Below are 18,586 nucleotides of genomic sequence, written 5' to 3'. Positions count from 1 at the left end.
AAATCAACACACTGTACATAAGAATTTTACATTAAAGTGTATCTTTGTATGTTACAGTTTCTTTAAGAAACGCTATTCAATCTTACTGGAGTTTTTGCCGCAAATTCTGTTCCTTTGCGCGCTGTTCTTGTACATGGTCTTCATGATGTTCTACAAATGGCTCGCCTACAGTTGCACTCATGACGGTAAGCCCTATTAGTCCTATATTCATATAATTATAGCCATTTCTTTAGGTACTTAACTAAATATAAACAATTTTGATACATCTTTTTACAGAAACATATATTTTACAAATCAATATGTATAAAATAGGCATGAAATCTCATAATATGAAGCTCTAAGTATTTGTATTTTGTATTTGAAAGTAAATAAAAATCATTTTATAAATGTATACTTCATTAAATAGACATCTCATGATTGTTTACGTTTAGATAAGTACCTAAACAAATGGACTATAAATCTAAATCCACGAAATGGACTAACACCGAGTTAAGTAGTAAGCGAAAGAGCGTTCCTGGCTTGTTTCACAATTGATGCAACTCATCAAACTCACCAAGCAATGTACTTCCGCTTGTACTAGCAAACTAGTACGTAACCGATAATCTGACCTAAACGCCAGCATTGTAGGTGGCGTTGTTGTTAGAAATAAGTCTATGCTTAGCAGTTCTTAGACGCCACTTGACTACCTCATCGTGGTTGTTAATTCTGCGAGCTAATGTCGATGACGAAATATTATTGAAAATTTAATAGGATGTTATAACGGTATATGCAATCCCTTACGATAGTTGATTTACGTCGTATGTATGTGTATACTTTTTTTTTTTTTTTTTTTTTGACGGGGGGGTAATTTTTATGGATACCCCTGAGCCCAGGGAGACTCAGGGGTTATGTGGGGACTCTCCCTCCAGACTGGAGGGCCTACCCCACTAAAACCCCCCCGGGTTTCCCTCTCGCCGGTTGAGTCGGCGCCGTGGGATCAGTGAACATTCACCACGACGCCGCCCGGCCGCCCTAGCTTACGCCAGGGCTCCCGCGCCAACGGAGGGGCGAGTCGGTTGTCCTCCGACCCGCCCCCCAGACGAGTGAGGCCGTGCAATGCAGGCTCCGGAGTCCCTGTCCAGAGCCCGCTGGTCTCACTAGGGGATCAGGCGAGCAGCGAACTGCCTTCGCCTTCTCCCCGTACGTCTGCGCCGGAGCGGGTGCGCGTCTGCCGCGTCCTCGCGCACCCGCTCCGCGGCCTCCTTTTGCGACATAACCTCTGCGCAAAAGGAGGCCACCGCCTCCCAGGACTCCTCGCTATCGAGCATGGCGGCAACCACGCTCGGCAGCGAGAGGTCCTGCCCTACAGTCCCCGTCAGAGTGCGGCGCTGCTCATCCCACCGGCTACACACCTCTAGGGTGTGCTGCGCGGTGTCATCCGCAGCGCCGCACTCGTGGCACGACGGGGACGGTTCCCTCCTCGCCACCTTGTGCAGGTAGTGACCGAAGCAGCCGTGCCCGGTCAGCACCTGCACAAGGTGGTACGACAGTGGCCCGTGGGACCGGTTTACCCACTCTACGAGGACAGGGCGGATCGCCTCTATGGTACGAGCGCCATAGGGGGGATCCGCCAAGCCCTATATGTATGTGTATACTAGCACACAGAGATTTGTAATAAACGCCTTTCGGTCAAGCGTCATTGAGGTTATGTCCGGTATACCTCAGGGCTCTATTTTAGGCCCATTGTTATTTAATATATTTATTAATGACATTGTCAATTTATTCATTCAAAAACTAAATTCATTACAAAGACAATCCGAAACGTAGGCGTCGTCAGGTAGACTCAAATATAAACCAGCAACAGGCTTCGTCACCTAAAAATCAATAATGCAATTAACTATAAGAAAGAAAAAGGTCCGCTCTGAATCTTAGCTGTTTTAAACGTCCCCGTAACATTAGCATAATTAATTAATTAATGACATTAATAAATTTAACATAACATTAATAAATTTGACATTAATAAGTTTTTAACCGACTTTTAAAAAGGAAGAGGTTCTCGAATCGTCATTTTTTGTGTGTATGTTACGCTATTACTTCGGCATTTGTGAACCGATTTTGATGATTCTTTTTTTTGTTGGAAAGAACTAACACTGAGGTCCCGACCTCAGTATTGGTCCCATTTAAGAATGAAGAAAATAATCCACCTCTAAGCGTGGCAAACTAGGGGATGAATCTGGTGAATAAAACCTGGCAAAGAGATGTAATTCCACGACCTTTTGAGGTCGTTTTTTTGTATAAAAAAGCGATATCAGTATACCAAATGTCTGTTCTATGCATATGATCTAAAGCGGACCCATAATGACATTAAATGATTGTAAACTGTACTGTATTTTCTTTGTCAGCATTGTACTTTTTTTAATCAATGGCAATAGGGCTTTATTTAAACAATTCATATTTTTATAGTAATCTGTGGATGATCTGGTTGATGGTACAATTAGCTGAACGGCTATTCTTACTAAAATAAAACAAAATTAGAACGTGACCAACCCATTGCCACTTCGAGTTCTTTTTAACAATATCAAGTGACCAGACAAGTGGTGCGCCTGATGGTGAACCACAGGCCTGTACAAAACAGTTGCAGTGCCAATCAGAGCTTTAAATCCCAAAGATCTTAGGGGCACTGCCACTGCGACCGTCACCCTGAGACGTTGACAAGTGCCTGTAATTTCACCAGCACCCTTACCCTTCAAAACCGGAACAGTAATGCTGACATTGGCGGCGGAAATAAGTAAATAAGTAAGGTGGCAGTACTACCCTGGACGAACTCTATCACAAGGAGCTCTACTGCTACTAAATTAGTTAATTCTGTGAGCTATTTATACCGGTGAGGGTTCTTTTGTGGATTTTGTCATTGAATTTAAAGCTTGTACCTAATTGCTCTTTGCAGTGCCCCTGGAAAACTCGCAAAGTTGTGCCCCGTCAATTCTAATCTTGTTCATCAACATGATGCTGTTCTCAAAAACGAAATCTCACGAAGGCTGCAAAGAGTTCATGTTCGAGGGTCAAGGTTCAATGCAACTTGTTTTCGTGCTCGTAGCCTTTTGTTGCATCCCTGTCATGTTACTTGGCAAGCCCCTGTATATTTTGTCTCAGAACAAGAAGAAAAAATCTAAGGTATGAATTCATTGAATAGTTCTTTCTTCATCACCATATCAGCCGGAAGACTTCCACTGCTGAACATAGGCTTCCCCATAGGAAAATTTCCTTGGGTCGCTCCTCAAGTCCCGGAATCCGTAAGCTGTAAAGTAAGATGAGAAAAATACGCAGAGAAAATCAGAAACAAGGGGCCTACCACAACCTCTTAAAACAATATTAATTTAACCTTACATTGATTTCGTACCACGGCGCGCTTAAAGGTATTATAATGTTAAAAGTATGATGTTTTATTGGCAACTTTGTAACTATTCGACATGACGTGAGTTTAACATTATAATAATATTGTTCTTTTGTCAAATTTAGCAATCTTAAAATAGTTAGTCGGACGCAGTGGAAATAATATTATTTTCGAATTTATTGTCTAAGTATTTATTTGTAATGATTAAAAGTTATGTTGAACTTATTTATTTACATAAATATCTTCAATATTTTGTTTATTTTTTTATTTATATGCTCCTTGGCGACACTAACAGTTGACACTAGACTATAATTCCGAATTTACAACGTAACTATCAAGACTCAGCTTGTTTCATTTATTTTTCTCCATGAAAATGCGGAAAAATAATTGAAAACAGCGTAATTTTAATGGATTTTATTATTACATAGGTACTTTTATTTTTTTAACAGTTAAAATTCTCTGAATGTAAATAACATTAAGCACTTAATCATTATACTACGAGAAGACGATTCGGAACATCACAAAAGAAAGAGATGGCATTATATAGTTCATATAGCTTTATTTCTTTCCTATTTTTAATAAGGAATATACAATATTGGGAAATCATTCGTTCTTTCAATCACTTTAGCAATAATTCATTACTTGGTTGACAGGTTTGTCATGGTACGGATATGAGAATATTATAATAAGCTTACTTTAAGCTTACATTGAAATAAGATTGTTTTTGGAAAGGTTATGGTAGGACCCCAGGTCCGATGTCGACAAGCGCCCGATGACGACTGAGGGGGGCTATCCGCTAGGACGGCGTGTCGTTAAACCTCTAGGTGATTTGCAACTTTTGCGATGAATGTGAATTTAACGATAGCGCTTCAGTTGAAAACTAAAATTTATCAGGTTCTCTGTAGTACTTAAAGAGAATCTCCATTTAAAAATTATTTACAAAGTTAGATATTTTATTCTCGAATATCGATCGAGTAAAGTACATCCTATCGTGTAACAAATCAGTACAATCTTTAGACAAAATCCTAAGGTGTGTCGTATATCTTTTGTGAGACAGTAATTTGACAGTAAGCACCTCAATTATTTGATCTAGTAAACAGTTTTTCCCGCTGCTCCTCCCGTGACTCGCCTTAAATTAGAACCGAATCTCCTAGTAAGAGGCATGTTATTTGATTATCTAAGTTACGTGTATACTAAATGTTGTGTTTTCAGCTAGAACAAGTATCAGGCAGCTTCGTGAACCGTGATATAGAAATGCTGGCTCAAACAGACGGCAGTGAGAATGCGACACAGGCACCCGCCAATACGGAGCCTTTTAGTGACGTCATGATTATCCAGGCCATTCACACTATTGAATACGTGCTCAGTACCATCTCGCATACTGCTTCATATCTTCGATTATGGGCGTTGTCGCTTGCCCACGCAGGTAATCTCTAATATACATTTTTTTCTGGTTCCATTGTCTATGATCGCCCTTTTTTACTTAAGAGTCTATATTGCCTCAAATGGCTTTGGTTGATTCCGCATAACAGTGGAAATGTTGAAACAATCACTTTGGAAAAAATATATACTAAAATTGAGGACATACACTGATTACTATATGGGTTGAAAACACAATTCCTAAAAATTTTTACGATAGAAAAAAAAAATTACCTCAAAATTTTATAAGAAAACCGCCGTATTCAATAGGTACGTTACATATACCAACGATTTTTATATCAACTGAACTAAATAAATAGAACACGTATACGATATACATTTTCGATTGGCTTTAATTTCGTTAGTAAAAAACTAAATTCTGAAATAAAGCCCTGCCGCTCGACCCAAGCAAAATGAACCGTATTAGTACGGGGAAAATTTGTATTCAAGCTGAGATAGTATAGACTCTTAAACTTCTTTATCCAGTAGTCGCTACTTTTAAACAGAAAAGAATTAAGGAAACGAAAAAGAAAAAAAAAGGGTTAAGAAATGTTATAAAATAAAAAAAATAAAATAAAAAGAAAGTATATTTCTATACAATGCAATGAACTTAATATTATCAACAGTTCCAAATTTCAATGATTTTTACGTCATTTTGATATACTCATAGTCAATACCGCAGTAATCACTGAACTCGAATAGCAATTCTCGCACTCAAAACGTTTCGAACCGAATTTGTACGATAATCGTATGAACTTGAAAAAATGTCATACGAGATCTTGTTTAGACAAGTCGAAAACTCGTAAGCAAGAATCTCCTTACTACATATTTTTCTGTGTAAACAATCGAGGAGGCGATTAAGTTGCTTGCGAATCTCGTATGACATAATCGTAGGCGAGATTTTAGTTCTTGCCTCAATGTAAACATTATGATACGATAATCTTATGGCAATTATTGCTTACGATAATCGCGTACGATTTTTCGTCACGAAGCATGCGATAAACTCTGTCCAAATGGGCCTTTAATCTTAAGTATTTGTAATTAAGTTTGTTGAGAATTCTTGTGGTATGATTCTTCACGAATACTATGACATTATGTACTGAGGTGATGATGAAAGATGAACAACATAGTAGGTGATTTGACAAAATTTATCTTCAATAAAATATTACAAAAATCTGAATGAGGCGGGTCGATCATTGGGACGCCCGTCCCCCGCGGCGGCGCCTCGCCCTTCAGAGGCCTGTTGGCTGGCGATGCTGGATTCTCTCATTGCGAATATGCAGATTGTTTATAAGGTTTTTAATGTCAATCATTCATTTGATCACTTTTTCTTTCCTAGAATTGTCTGAGGTACTGTGGAACATGGTGCTGACGTTAGGTTTAAAGGACCACGGGTACATTGGCGCCATCAAACTGTATGTGGCGTTCGCATTCTGGGCTTTCTTCACGCTCGCTATCCTCGTCATGATGGAAGGCTTGTCAGCCTTCTTGCATACCCTGCGTTTACACTGGTACGTCCTTCTTTCTATATTACTCTCACTTCAGGCGTCGAGAAGTGAGCGTGCCTTATAGCTCCGCCACCAAAGAGTCAATGGCTTAGCAACCGTCAATTGCACAATGCACAAAGGAAAGTGAGCGTGCCTACAGCTCCGGTACCTATCTGGAAAATAGGGAGGGTACTGTGCGTGCACCCGGGGAGGCTCACCCGACGCACTTGAAAGGGTTGTAACCCTAACTAGCCGTGAACAGGTTCACGGCAATGAAATGGGAAACTTCCGGTCTACAAAATTTATTAAAGAAGTAAAGTTTAAAGAAAGGAGTAAGACTGTAACAATAAAAAGGTATATACAGAAAAACAGGTACAACAATATGAAACACTCCCTAACTTAATGAATAAGTACACTTACTCCAAAAGGGCCGAGAAACTGAATTACAGAAATAGATACATGAAGGCTGTAGACTTATAAAATGTTAAACATGATTAGCTTATTAACGCTCCGACTCTTGTCGCGGTCGAGCTGGGAGAGACCGTGGTACGAAAACAAAATGAGAATGAGAAAGAGAAGGAAGATGGAACAATTCAAATTTAAGTACATGTAAAATGATAGGATACAAGCGGAGAGAGACGATACAAAGAGGTGAGATGACGGTGAAAGGAGGTCACACCGTCACACACTAGCCTCTTGAGAACCGGATGAAGTCCGAACAAACGGTCTGATCTGAGGTCAGGACCTGACTGGGATCGTGCGGGCTTGCTTGCACATGCCCTTCTCGTATACCCTAAGGGTTGGGAGGAAGGGGCACTATAATCAAAACATATATAGTAGGTACGGAGGCTCGTACGTCCTGCTCTTACAGCTGACTTTAAAATCCTAAGTAATATAAATGTGCAAGTAATTGTTTGTTACGTTTTACACGACTAAACCACTGAACCAAATTTGATGAATTTTGGTATGGATATAATGGGACTTAGGAGAAGGTCATAGGCAACTTTTTGTTACAATATAAATCTTAAAATGAGTGAATTAGGGGATGAAAATTTGTATGAAGAACCATTTCGCGAGTAAGTAGTGTATAAGTATGTGATCGTATATATTGCACATCGGGAAAACTCGGAACCCACGAATATATCCGAACGCTGTTGTCGCGTTCATGTGTTATCATATTTTTCCTTAGAGGGTGAAAAAAATACTGTTTTTCAAACTTTATTAACGTTGTCAATGATTTGACGTTAGATATCGACTAATAAAGTTTCATATTAAATTTGTTTACAGGGTTATACCTGTATCATTGTATTAAATTGTTATAAATACATCAGTTATTAATACAATAAGTTATAGACGCGGGAACAGTATTCGGAAATATTTGTAGCTTCCAGATTTTCCCGATGTGCAATATTTACAGTCTGGTACTGTAGTAGGCTATTCAAAGCGCTTATTTTGTGCAGACAAAGTCGCGAGCACCAGCTAGTTGCCTATAAAGAATATGCTCGCTGCTGTGTTCGCGTAATAGGTACATTGACTTGATATCAAATAATAACAATATGCCAGCCAATCACACTAATTACTAGGGGATTCCCTGTAGGTACTATAAGTACCAGAGCAACGGAATTGCACTACCCAGAACACCCAGACTAGGTGGTCTACCACGAAATACGAAGCGATACTCGTACGAAGATCATGATTTGACATAAGTCCTTACTCCGAAACGTCAAATGACAGCTTTCGTTATCGAATTTTGACATTGCTTTCATCGTAAACCTGACATAATTATGTATGTAATGTAGTACGTATGAGCTTCGTTGCGGACGCAGTCACATAATGTCGTATTTCGTGGTACACTTCCAGAACCAATTTACAAAAGTCCAAGTTGGCCCCCCGTGTTCGTCAATACAAAATCAACGTGTATTTGAAAGTCCATTGAAATTATTCATCATGAAGACTTCTTTAGTTAAAAATATTTATTTAGATATAACGCGATATTAAGCCATTTTCTACCAGTTTTAGTAACAAAAAAGCTCCTTGTGAAAGAGTTCGTCCAGGGAAGTGCTGCTACCTTGATTATTTACGCCGCCAAGCAGTAAGTATTACTGCTTTCTGGTTTTGAAAGGTAAGAGTTCTAATAGTGAAATTACAGGGACATAGGAAAGTTAAGTCTCAGGTTGACGGGGGCGATGAGTGTCTCTCAGGTCTTTGTGATTTCATATTACTATACTATACTACGTAACAGGTACCTCTTTCCCGTGTAATAACCTACTAAATCTGAATAATGGCGCCAGGCGCTCACTACGAGGAAAAAGAAACCTAAGCATGCGCTCAGAGAGGTGAAAATAACGTTGCCCGCAGTGTGCACTTGTGGGGAACCGAATGATCACAAATTAAAGACTTGTATGAACGCTTGTGCTGAAGGTAGGCACTTATAGCGTAACCTTGAGCGAGTGCTGGGAGCCCTAACTTGGTATCATAAAAAAAAGTTTAAATAACTTAAATAAATAATCGAATCGTATTCTGTGTTAACTTGCTCGACTTTGAAATAACCACACCAACGTATGAGCCAGCCTAACCTCACATAATAGGATCGCTATAGTTATAAGTACTGTGCTTGGGAATGTCATATCGTTTTTTTACTCCTCAGGGTGGAATTCATGAGCAAATTTTACATGGGCCTGGGCTACATCTTCCAGCCGTTCTGCTTCAAAACGATCCTCGAGCAAGAGGAGACAAACAACTAATAAATCATGTACCAAATCGTCAATTACATGTTAACAGTATTTTAAATTTTCTAATGCAAAGGGCACAAAAATATATATATGTTTATATAATGTAGTTTTATTTGCATGTTATAGGAAATAAGTATAGAATAAAAATAGAAAGAAACAACCACTGTGCAATAAACTAAAAAATCAAGCACCACAATCGTCGAAGCAATGTTAAATGCGCCATTACGTTTTTGGCTGTATACCCAGATCAATAAAAAAAAATCTAAATATGTACGTATTAAGTCGACGTCAAACCGGAATAGAGATGTTATCCCTTAAATAGCCCCTGGTCATGGCCTACAAAAAAGCCCACGGAACTATAGTAATATTCCCAACGGTTTTTTATTTCCCATTGCGATAATCGCGATTTTCATTTTGACACCTTTGGACACTTTTTAAATAAACATGCTTTTTAAACTCAAAGTTATTTTAACAATATCAAGATTTCAAAGATACAAAAATATCCCGTGACCAGTTTTAATGAAGCTATCTAAAAGAGATTACCAGATTATTCCTCAATTTAGGCAAACATTATCAAACGCTAAGATGGCACCCTTTTTGTAGGTCACGACCCCCTTAATATAACAGTTCCGGCTTAACGTCGAATTCAAACATCCTGTGTATATATACTAACAATTAAATGACAATCCAAACTTAGTTACGATTTTAACTAAGGTATATTTAGTTCTTAATATATTATATGAGCGTTTCCAACCAAACTAGCGTTATCGTAGTCCACTTTCAATCATTTTAATAATAAGATAAAAAACCGTGACTCAATCAGGTTAACATTAAAAAAACCGACCTCAAAAGTTCGTGGAATTACATCTGTTACTGCCAAGTTTTATTCAAATCGGTTACCAGAAAGTGCACGAAACCGGATTCATCCCCTAGTTTGCCACCCTTAAAGGTGCAATATTTTCTTCAAATTTAAATGGGATCAATACCGTACCCTCTTTCCAACAAAACACTATTATAACAACAAATGACTATTCAAGTCAAAGTCTGTTCATAATCGCGTATCATACATACAAACAAATCACAGGCGAATTGTGAACCTCCTACATTTTTAAAGTCTGTTAAAAATTAATGTGATTGTCCTCTGTCATTGTCACTTTATACCGACGGTAGCATTTTTTAATCTCGAGAACCCCAGTCATGACTAAAATCTAAGATGAAAAAATTAGGCGCTTCTAGTAAAAATCGCTCCTTCCTGGAAAAATATCGGAGATCCAATTTCTTTAATTGGTAATCTAATATATACCATATACACATTATTATATAATATATAATAATGTGGCTAAAGAAGCCTTCATTCTCGCTTGTTCTTTGTAAGATAGTTCCTGGTAACGATCTTGGTATTTGAATTTGACCAATAAGGGGCCAACGAAAACGGGATGCTATGACTACGAGGTCGCACCGGCCCTAAAGCAACTCCGTCGGCATTGAAAAGATAGAAGAAGTATATACAACTACCAATGATACAAGTGCAGTTCAACAGGATTCTTAGCTAAAGAGGCACTTCATTTTATTTTACTTTTACAAAACGATAAAGAATTTCTTTTTCATGACATATACCGAGCCTATCATAGACTGTAGTGATGTTTTAGCTCCAAGTAACAGACAACACTACACATGACAATTGTTTGCGACTAGCAAAAATCTTAGGGTGAAAGATTGGAGCATAATCGCATAGCATAATCTTAGGTGAAGAACTTATATAGCCCAACGTATTTAACAATTCATCATCATCAACAACCTATCTAGTCCACTGCTGAACATAGGCCTCTCCCAATGCGTGCCATTTCGCCCGGTCCTCAGCTCGTTCCATCCATCTGCTGCCAGCAGCCCGTCACTGCATCTGGCCAGAGGGCGTCCTACACTACGTTTGCTGAGCCGTGGTCTCCACTCAAGAACTCGCTTGCCCCATCGGTTGTCGGTTCTTGGACAGATATGGCCAGCCCACTGCCACTTCAGCTTGCTTATTCTACTAGCTATGTCGACGACCTTAGTTATCTGTCGAATAACCTCGTTCCGTACCTAGTCCTTCAAAGAAACTTCGAGCACAGCTCGTTCCATAGCTCGACTGGTGAACAAACCGTATCGTGAATGTCCATGTCTCCGCGCTGTATCTTATAACAGGTAGAACGCACTGATTCAAAACCTTTGTTTTCAAAGTTTTTGCAGTATGGGTGGCGAGAAGACTCGACGTACCAAACACTGCCCAGCCAAGCTGGATCCTCCTCTTGAATTCCCTCTCGAAGTTGTTTTTACCCAATCACAAAATCTGCCCGAGGTAAATTTATTCGGAAACAACTTCAAGAAGGTCATTTACTACGATTGGCCTCGGGACAATATGATCATTGATCATGACTTTCTAGGCTATTGGTTCCCAAAGTCCCTGGTGTAAAATGGTGTAAATTTATAAATTATTTTGGGGACTTAAAAATAATTTATAAATTCACACCATTTGCACCCGGATTTTCCGATTACTGAGAAATATATAAAAGCGCAGGCCATACCGCGAACGAAGCTAAGCTAACTCAGCTTAGCTCACGTAGCCAGGGCATCTATTCATGGAGGCGGTGGCCTCCTTTTGCACAGAGGTTATGTCGCAAACGTACGGGGAGAAGGCGAACTCAGTTCGCTGCTCGCCTGATCCCCTAGTGAGACCAGCGGGCTCTGGACAGGGACTCCGGAGCCTGCACTGCACGGCCTCACTCGTCTGAGGGGCGGGTCGGAGGACAACCGACTCGCCCCTCCGTTGGCGCGGGAGCCCTGGCGTAAGCTAGGGCGGCCGGGCGGCGTCGTGGTGAATGTTCACTGATCCCACGGCGCCGACTCAACCGGCGAGAGGGAAACCCGGGGGGGTTTTAGTGGGGTAGGCCTTCCAGTGTGGAGGGAGAGTCCCCACATAACCCCTGAGTCTCCCTGGGCTCAGGGGTATCCATAAAAATTTCCCCCCGTCAAAAAAAAAAAAACAAAGGCCATCTATTCATGCTTCGGTTCACGCCCGCGCCGCGAACTAAGCTAACTGAATTAACCCAGCAATCCCACTAAGCTATGTAAAATATGTCCCCCTACTGCCGCCTTTCACCTCAGCACGTATACATATAGTGTAGCACGTCACTACTTACTACGCATTTTCTTGCCTTAGCTTTGCAAGCAACTACGTGACCTTTTTTTTAACCCGGAGAAATGCGTTAGGGATACCACCGCGCCCGGGGAGGCGTTGGGTTATGTGGGACTCTTCCAGAATGGAAGCCTAGCCACTAAAAGTCCGGGGTGTTCCATCCAGCCGCTTAGTGGGGGTGGTACCGGTTGCCCATTAACCACGACCCACGAAGCGGACGTTCGCGGAATTTGTTCGACGCGCGAACCCTCTCAAATGGCCTTTGCCTGGTGCACCTGGGGGCGGCTTCCCTGGAACACTTGGAAGTCGCCCTACCCTCTTGGGACTGGATGTTACGGGCGATGAGTAATCCCCGACTCGTCACCCGAGTCCCAATACGGCGGAAAACGGCGCATTTCCGCGCGGCGCCTCCGCCCTGCCCTTTTCCGCCGGCGGGGATCAGCGACGTCGTCCTCCTCAACGTCAACGTCATCCTCTCCGATCCGTTCCGCCGTCTCCTTCCGTGTTATTATAACCTCACAGAAGGAGATCACCGCCTCCCACGACCTCTCGCTTCCGACCATAGACTTGACTACGGCCGGTAACGAGTGTCACACCACGGCGACCATTGCCGCCCGGTCCTCTGCCCACTCTGGGCATTCCGCCAACGTGTGCTGCGCCGTATCTTCGGCGCAGCCACACTGATGGCAGACAGGGTCGGCTCTCTCCCAGCGACCTTGTACAGGTATCTCCCGAATAAGCGATAGGTGAGCGGCCCCTTCCGCCCCTCCACCCATTCCTTAAGAATTGGCCGCACTGCCTCTACCATACGGACGCAAGCAGTCGGCTCCTCCAGCCGATTAATCTGCTAAACAACAATACATTTAGTCTCTACACTTTTTTTAGTATATAATATCATTGGTGTCTATAATTTTTTTTTTCATCAATTTAGGTACTTAATTTAGTTAAGTCACTACTTAACTGCAGTCGTTCCTTTAATACAACACTATTTTTATTTTATCAATATTTTTTTTATTAATTAGCTCATAAAAATTCGACTATAGTATGAACGAATTGACGATTTTGGTGTACAAAATATTCTTAGATCCATGTTGATCCATGAAGTGTGATCCATCAAATGAAATCGAAATAATTCTAAAATATCCAGCACGTATTAGATTCAGATCGTTAAACGGTTATTGGACTGTTAAGTCCCAGGGGTAGATACGTCTACATATTATAGTCCGAGGGACTCAGCTCGGACTGGTAGGAGTGCGAGTGGAGTTAAATTATTTTCTATTGATAAAAACATTACCGTTCTAGGTCGTAGTTGGTTCAGCAGGTGTCCATTGTCGTCCAGCGAAGCAATGCTGCCAGTATAAAGGGAAGGTTTGAGCCGGCACTATTCGGGGCGGGATTTTATTAAGGTTAGGAATTGTTGATAAAATCTCTTATACATCCCAGTTTTTTGTATTTTAGTACCTATTGACGAAACGCAGTGCTGATCTTAAGATCGTAAATTTGACTATTTCACATGAAATTACAATAAAAAAAAACAAAAAAAAATCAAAATAATCTTTATTTTATGGGTTACACTTGAAATCGTCACAATGGTTAAACTCTACCGCTCATTCGTAAGGCAGATTCCCCTGAGAAGAATGAGCAAGAAACTAGGGGTTGCTCTTTGTAAATAACATTTGTACATATTCAACATTTATAATTTATTTATTTTTTTGTTTTCGAACATCAGAGATCGAGACTACCTCCATGCCAAACGAGTTACTACCACGGATTTTTGTCATCCAAGTACGTAGAAGTTGTATAATAAATGACCTTTAGTACAAAGTGTTTGCTAAAAAAAGTTGAACTAGAACTTCTCTAAATCTCCAGTAACGAACACCAAAAATCCACTAATTAACTAACTAATCGACACTCACCGGTAATGAACACCCAATATTTGATACTTACCAATGAAAAACGTCTATGACAGTAAGCTTGAACGGTTGCAAAATCTATGTATAAGGTTCATCTTGGGCCTTCGTAAATATGATCGAATCTCACACTATCCCAATCAGCTCAAGTGGCTTCTCATTCGTCTCCGCAGGAATTTGGATATCGTCTCTCTTCATTACAACATTCTACATAATCCTTTGTCTCCCAGGTATCTGAAAGAGCGTTTCAGCTTTCTCAGGTCCCAGGAGCCTTGTCGCTCTCTCGTTACGTCCCAATTATCTTTTCCATCAATCAATTCCGGTTATTATTCTCACTCCTTTACTGTTCATGCGGTCAGACTTTGGAACGCACTTCCCATTACTGTACATGCCAGTAAATCCTTAGCTATCTTTAAAATGGGAATCAAGGAGCACTATTTATCCTCTGTTCCATCCATTTTATAGATATTATAATATGAAATATGTATTTATCTAAGTATTTATATAGTCTGTAGTAATTTAATATTTTTGCTGTTCTTTTTATTATTATTTTATTACATAATTTAATTTTGTTTTGTTGTGCACATAAACTCGTTATCGTAATTATTGTGTTCTGTATTTTGGTCTGCAGGAAGAAATTTCTTATAGAAATAAGCAGTACCTTTTGTTTGTGCTTTCCGTTTTACCAAATGTGATTTGTGTTTTCCTGTACAATAAATAATTAAATAAATAAATAAATAAATAATTTTGTCCTAAAAATTAATATAAAAAGTCGTCTATGTCGAACAGTGGTGCTTGTCACTGGCGTCACCACTTTAACAAAATATACTAAAATATCAGTGTTGAAAGGTGTCGCGGGTAAGGACTAATTCAACCTAAATTTAATTTAATAACTAACGCTTTTTTTTCCAATTTTTTTTTTGTTTCGGTTCTAAAATAGTGTAAGTTTTTTATTAAACTACTGTTTCGGGTTCTTTAAGCGCAGGCCACGCCGTGAACGACGCTAGCTAACTTAAGCTCTCGTAGTTACATGCAAGGCTAAGCTAAGAAAATACGTAGTAAGTGGTGAGCATACATGCGGGGGTGAAGGGCGGCAGAAGGGCGACAAATTTTACATAGCTAGCGGGATCGTTGGGTTACTTTAGTTAGCCATGTAAAATTTGTCGCCCTTCTAACCGCCGCTAACTAGCGGTGTGAACCGAAGTATGAAAAGATGCCTAAGAGGCGACGTGAGTAAGCTAAGTTGGCTAGCTTCGCGGTGTGGCCTGCGCATTATATGTCCTATGGTCCTTGACCTTTTGCGATTGCGGAAACCTAAAAATTCGGCAAGAAGCATCTTTTATTTGTATTGAGGTACTAAACAAAACTTGAAAAAATGTTAGCATATTTAATCTAGTTTTTATTAAATTGTGTATACTCGGCGTATAAATAAAACAACATAAAATAAATATGCATAAATATATTTCTCTTATTTTTGTGACCTTTGCATTTCAACTTATGCTGAAAACGAGAAATACTGTTAACACCTAATCTACAATTGCAAGACGATTTAGTCGTCCTTGTTCTCCTCTTGCTCGAGGATCGTTTTGAAGCAGAACGGCTGGAAGATGTAGCCCAGACCCGCGTAGAATTTAGTCATGAACTCCACCCTGAGAAGAAAACACAATTAAATAAAATTTTCTATTAATTTTTATTAAATATCATTATGATATTCATATTAATTTTATTTCTTTTGTGAAATTACTGCATTAGTTAGTTATAATTCATAGATCTATAGTATAGTATAGTACATAGATCAAATAATACAATACGTAGATCGAATTCAAATTCCGTCGGCCCGATAAGACATGAACATGCTTATTAAATTGAATAATGGCACATTTACACGGGACCAGTTGACGAACCATTCTTTAAAGCAAGCCAGTGAAAAGTGCGAAATTGGCAACGTCCATCTCCACTACAACCAGTATTACATTAAGTTTCTTTACAATAACGTCAAGGCAAACTAGCGGAGTGGTTCAAGATGCACGTTCACACAAGGGCCATTACATGAACCAATTCAATGCACGTGTGGTGGGGGCAGGTTTTGGCCCGATACATTAAAACGTTCTAATTTAATGGATTGTCTTTATCACTGGTCTGGAGCCACTCTATAATGGATTACCTCTATTTACACGACGCCAATAATGGCATGGCTTAAAGGAATGGCTGGTGGGTTGACCCCGTGTAAACCGTCCTTAAATAACCCTTTATTTACATATATGCTCCAGACTATTGCAAACAGTGATATGGTTGTTTGTTTGTATATAGGTAACCTTAATGATGATGACACCTAATGCAGACACTCATAGTGCCGCACTAAGAAATAAGATCTCAGTATCGCGGGTGCCATGGACACAAATAGACAACAACAAATTAAACCCAAACTCACGAGAAAAATAAATGTAGGCCATACAAATATTTCTCCCGGCCCGCGAATCGAACCCAGGACCTCTGCGTGGTGGTTCAGCAAGGTAACCGTTCGGCCACGGTGGCAGTTAATTAAGGTTAGTAGTGCAAGCTATTCTACTAGGTGATGATAAATAAACTAAGTACAATTGTTTAGGTACTTGTATCTTAGGTATCCAATAAGGTGTCTGTGACAAAATAGGGCCATAATCCATTCACTAGTCCAGTCACATACTTTGTATTATCGATCTTTGTATTAATAATTATAACAAAGTTTCCTATTGGTTTAGCATAAATGTATAATGTTACTGTCATCTTATACAACAATGTATTTGTTTCAAAATTTAATTTTAATTATTATATTTAAACGAGTAGAAGCCAATTACATCGCACGTTTTAACTAAACTTTTTTTTATAATAAAAGACTGATGTATAATTTAAACTCACAAGTTTAAATTGATTTTAAATTTCATATCAAGTCGATGCGCCTGTCACGCGAGTAATTTTATAAAACTCAACTGTAAGTAAGAATATAAACTTACCAGTGCAAACGCAGGGTATGCAAGAAGGCTGACAAGCCTTCCATCATGACGAGGATAGCGAGCGTGAACAACGCCCAGAATGCGAACGCCACGTAAAGCTTGATGGAGCCAATGTAGCCGTGGTCCTTTAGACCGAACGTCAGCACCATGTTCCACAGCACCTCAGACAATTCTGTGATTAAACGGTTCAAATGTACATGTACTTAACATTCTGTATAGACACATCCCAGACTGGCTAAAACCATCACTGGTAATCATTATTTGAATTTAAAGACTTATACCGCAAGATTTCTCAACTACCTTAATTTCAATTTTTTTTTTTAACGCACACACTCAACATAGCCCCGCATTAGGGTAACCCTGTGTCGCGGGTGCCATGGACACACACATAGACAATCACAAATTACATCCAAACTCACGGGAGAAATAAATGTAGGCTTTACAGATATTTCTCCCGGCCCGGGAATCGAACCTCTGCGTGGCAGTCATGGTAACCGTTCGGCCAAGATTCGGTTTGGATTTTTTTTATGATACGAAGTGACGAGACGAACAACGAACCTGGTGGTGAGCAATGCGCCTGTCCATAACAGTTACGGTGCCACTCAGATTTTTAAATAAAAAAAAAAAGAGAGTCCCATGTGCCTGTAATTTCACCAGCACCACTACCCCTTCCAAATCGGAACGCAGTAATGCTGACATTACTGTTTGGCGGCAGAAATAGGTAAGCAGTACTTCTCTGGACTAGCAGGCAGCTTTCTAATGAGATGGAATCAGTGTTGGGCGTTAATCAATTAAATTTCAATCAATAATTCAATCAGATTAAAAAATCAATTCAATTGAAATCAATTGCAATTAAATCAATTGCGACGCGTCGCAATTGATTTAATTGCGATTGATTTTAATTGCAATTGATTTTAATTGCAATTGATTTCAATTGAATTGATTTTACTTGCAATGAAATTTGCAATTAAAATCAATTCCGGTCGGTTGGGGGCCCCGGTTGGGAACCCCGCTTGGGGGCCCCGGTTGGGGGCCCGGTTGGAAGCCCCGGTTGGGGGGCCCGGTTGGGGCCCCGGTTGGTGCCCCGGTTGGGGACCCGGTTGGGGGGCCCGGTTGGGGACCCGGTTGGGGGCAGGTTGGGAGCCGCGTTGGGGGCTCGGTTGGGGGCGCCCGGTTGGGGGCACGGTTGGGGGGCCCCGGTTTGGGGGCCCCGGTTTGGGGGACCCGGTTTGGGGGGCCCGGTTTGGGGGCCCGGTTTGGGGGCCCGGTTAGGGGGCCCCGGTTTAGGGACCCGGTTTGGGGGCCCGTTTGGGGGCCGCGGTTGGGTGGCTCGGTTGGGGACCTGGTTCGGAGCCATCAGGCCCCTTAACTGGCCCCTAACCGGGCCCTCAACCATAGCCCCAACCGGGTCCCCCAACCGGAGCCCCAACCGGGCCCCCCAACCGGGGCCCCAAACCGGGGCCCCCAGACCGGACCCCCAAACCGGGACCCCCAAACCGGGGC

General features: G+C 40.8%; 2 protein-coding genes across 2 annotated transcripts in view; one reads left to right on the top strand and one right to left on the bottom strand.

Moving 5' to 3' along the window:
- Positions 1–9,090, top strand: part of LOC113232067 (V-type proton ATPase 116 kDa subunit a-like) — a 26,667-nt gene extending 17,577 nt beyond the window's left edge. The window contains exons 7-11 of the mRNA XM_026466693.1: positions 58–185; positions 2,927–3,153; positions 4,586–4,799; positions 6,132–6,303; positions 8,927–9,090. Coding sequence (XP_026322478.1) covers positions 58–185; positions 2,927–3,153; positions 4,586–4,799; positions 6,132–6,303; positions 8,927–9,023 — 838 coding nt within the window. The 3' untranslated portion in view covers positions 9,024–9,090. The remainder of the gene's footprint in view (positions 1–57; positions 186–2,926; positions 3,154–4,585; positions 4,800–6,131; positions 6,304–8,926) is intronic.
- Positions 9,091–15,559: 6,469 nt separating this feature from the next.
- The window catches only part of LOC113231690 (V-type proton ATPase 116 kDa subunit a), a 50,711-nt gene continuing 47,684 nt past the window's right edge, over positions 15,560–18,586 (bottom strand). The window contains exons 14-15 of the mRNA XM_026466153.1: positions 17,084–17,255; positions 15,560–15,742 (exon numbers count right to left, since the gene is read on the bottom strand). Coding sequence (XP_026321938.1) covers positions 15,643–15,742; positions 17,084–17,255 — 272 coding nt within the window. The 3' untranslated portion in view covers positions 15,560–15,642. The remainder of the gene's footprint in view (positions 15,743–17,083; positions 17,256–18,586) is intronic.

The sequence above is a fragment of the Hyposmocoma kahamanoa genome, unplaced genomic scaffold (assembly GCF_003589595.1).
Source record: "Hyposmocoma kahamanoa isolate Upper Pololo Valley unplaced genomic scaffold, ASM358959v1 66, whole genome shotgun sequence".
Taxonomy (NCBI): domain Eukaryota; kingdom Metazoa; phylum Arthropoda; class Insecta; order Lepidoptera; family Cosmopterigidae; genus Hyposmocoma; species Hyposmocoma kahamanoa.
Note: the sequence above shows the minus strand (reverse complement) of the source record. Positions and strands in the feature narration are given on the sequence as shown.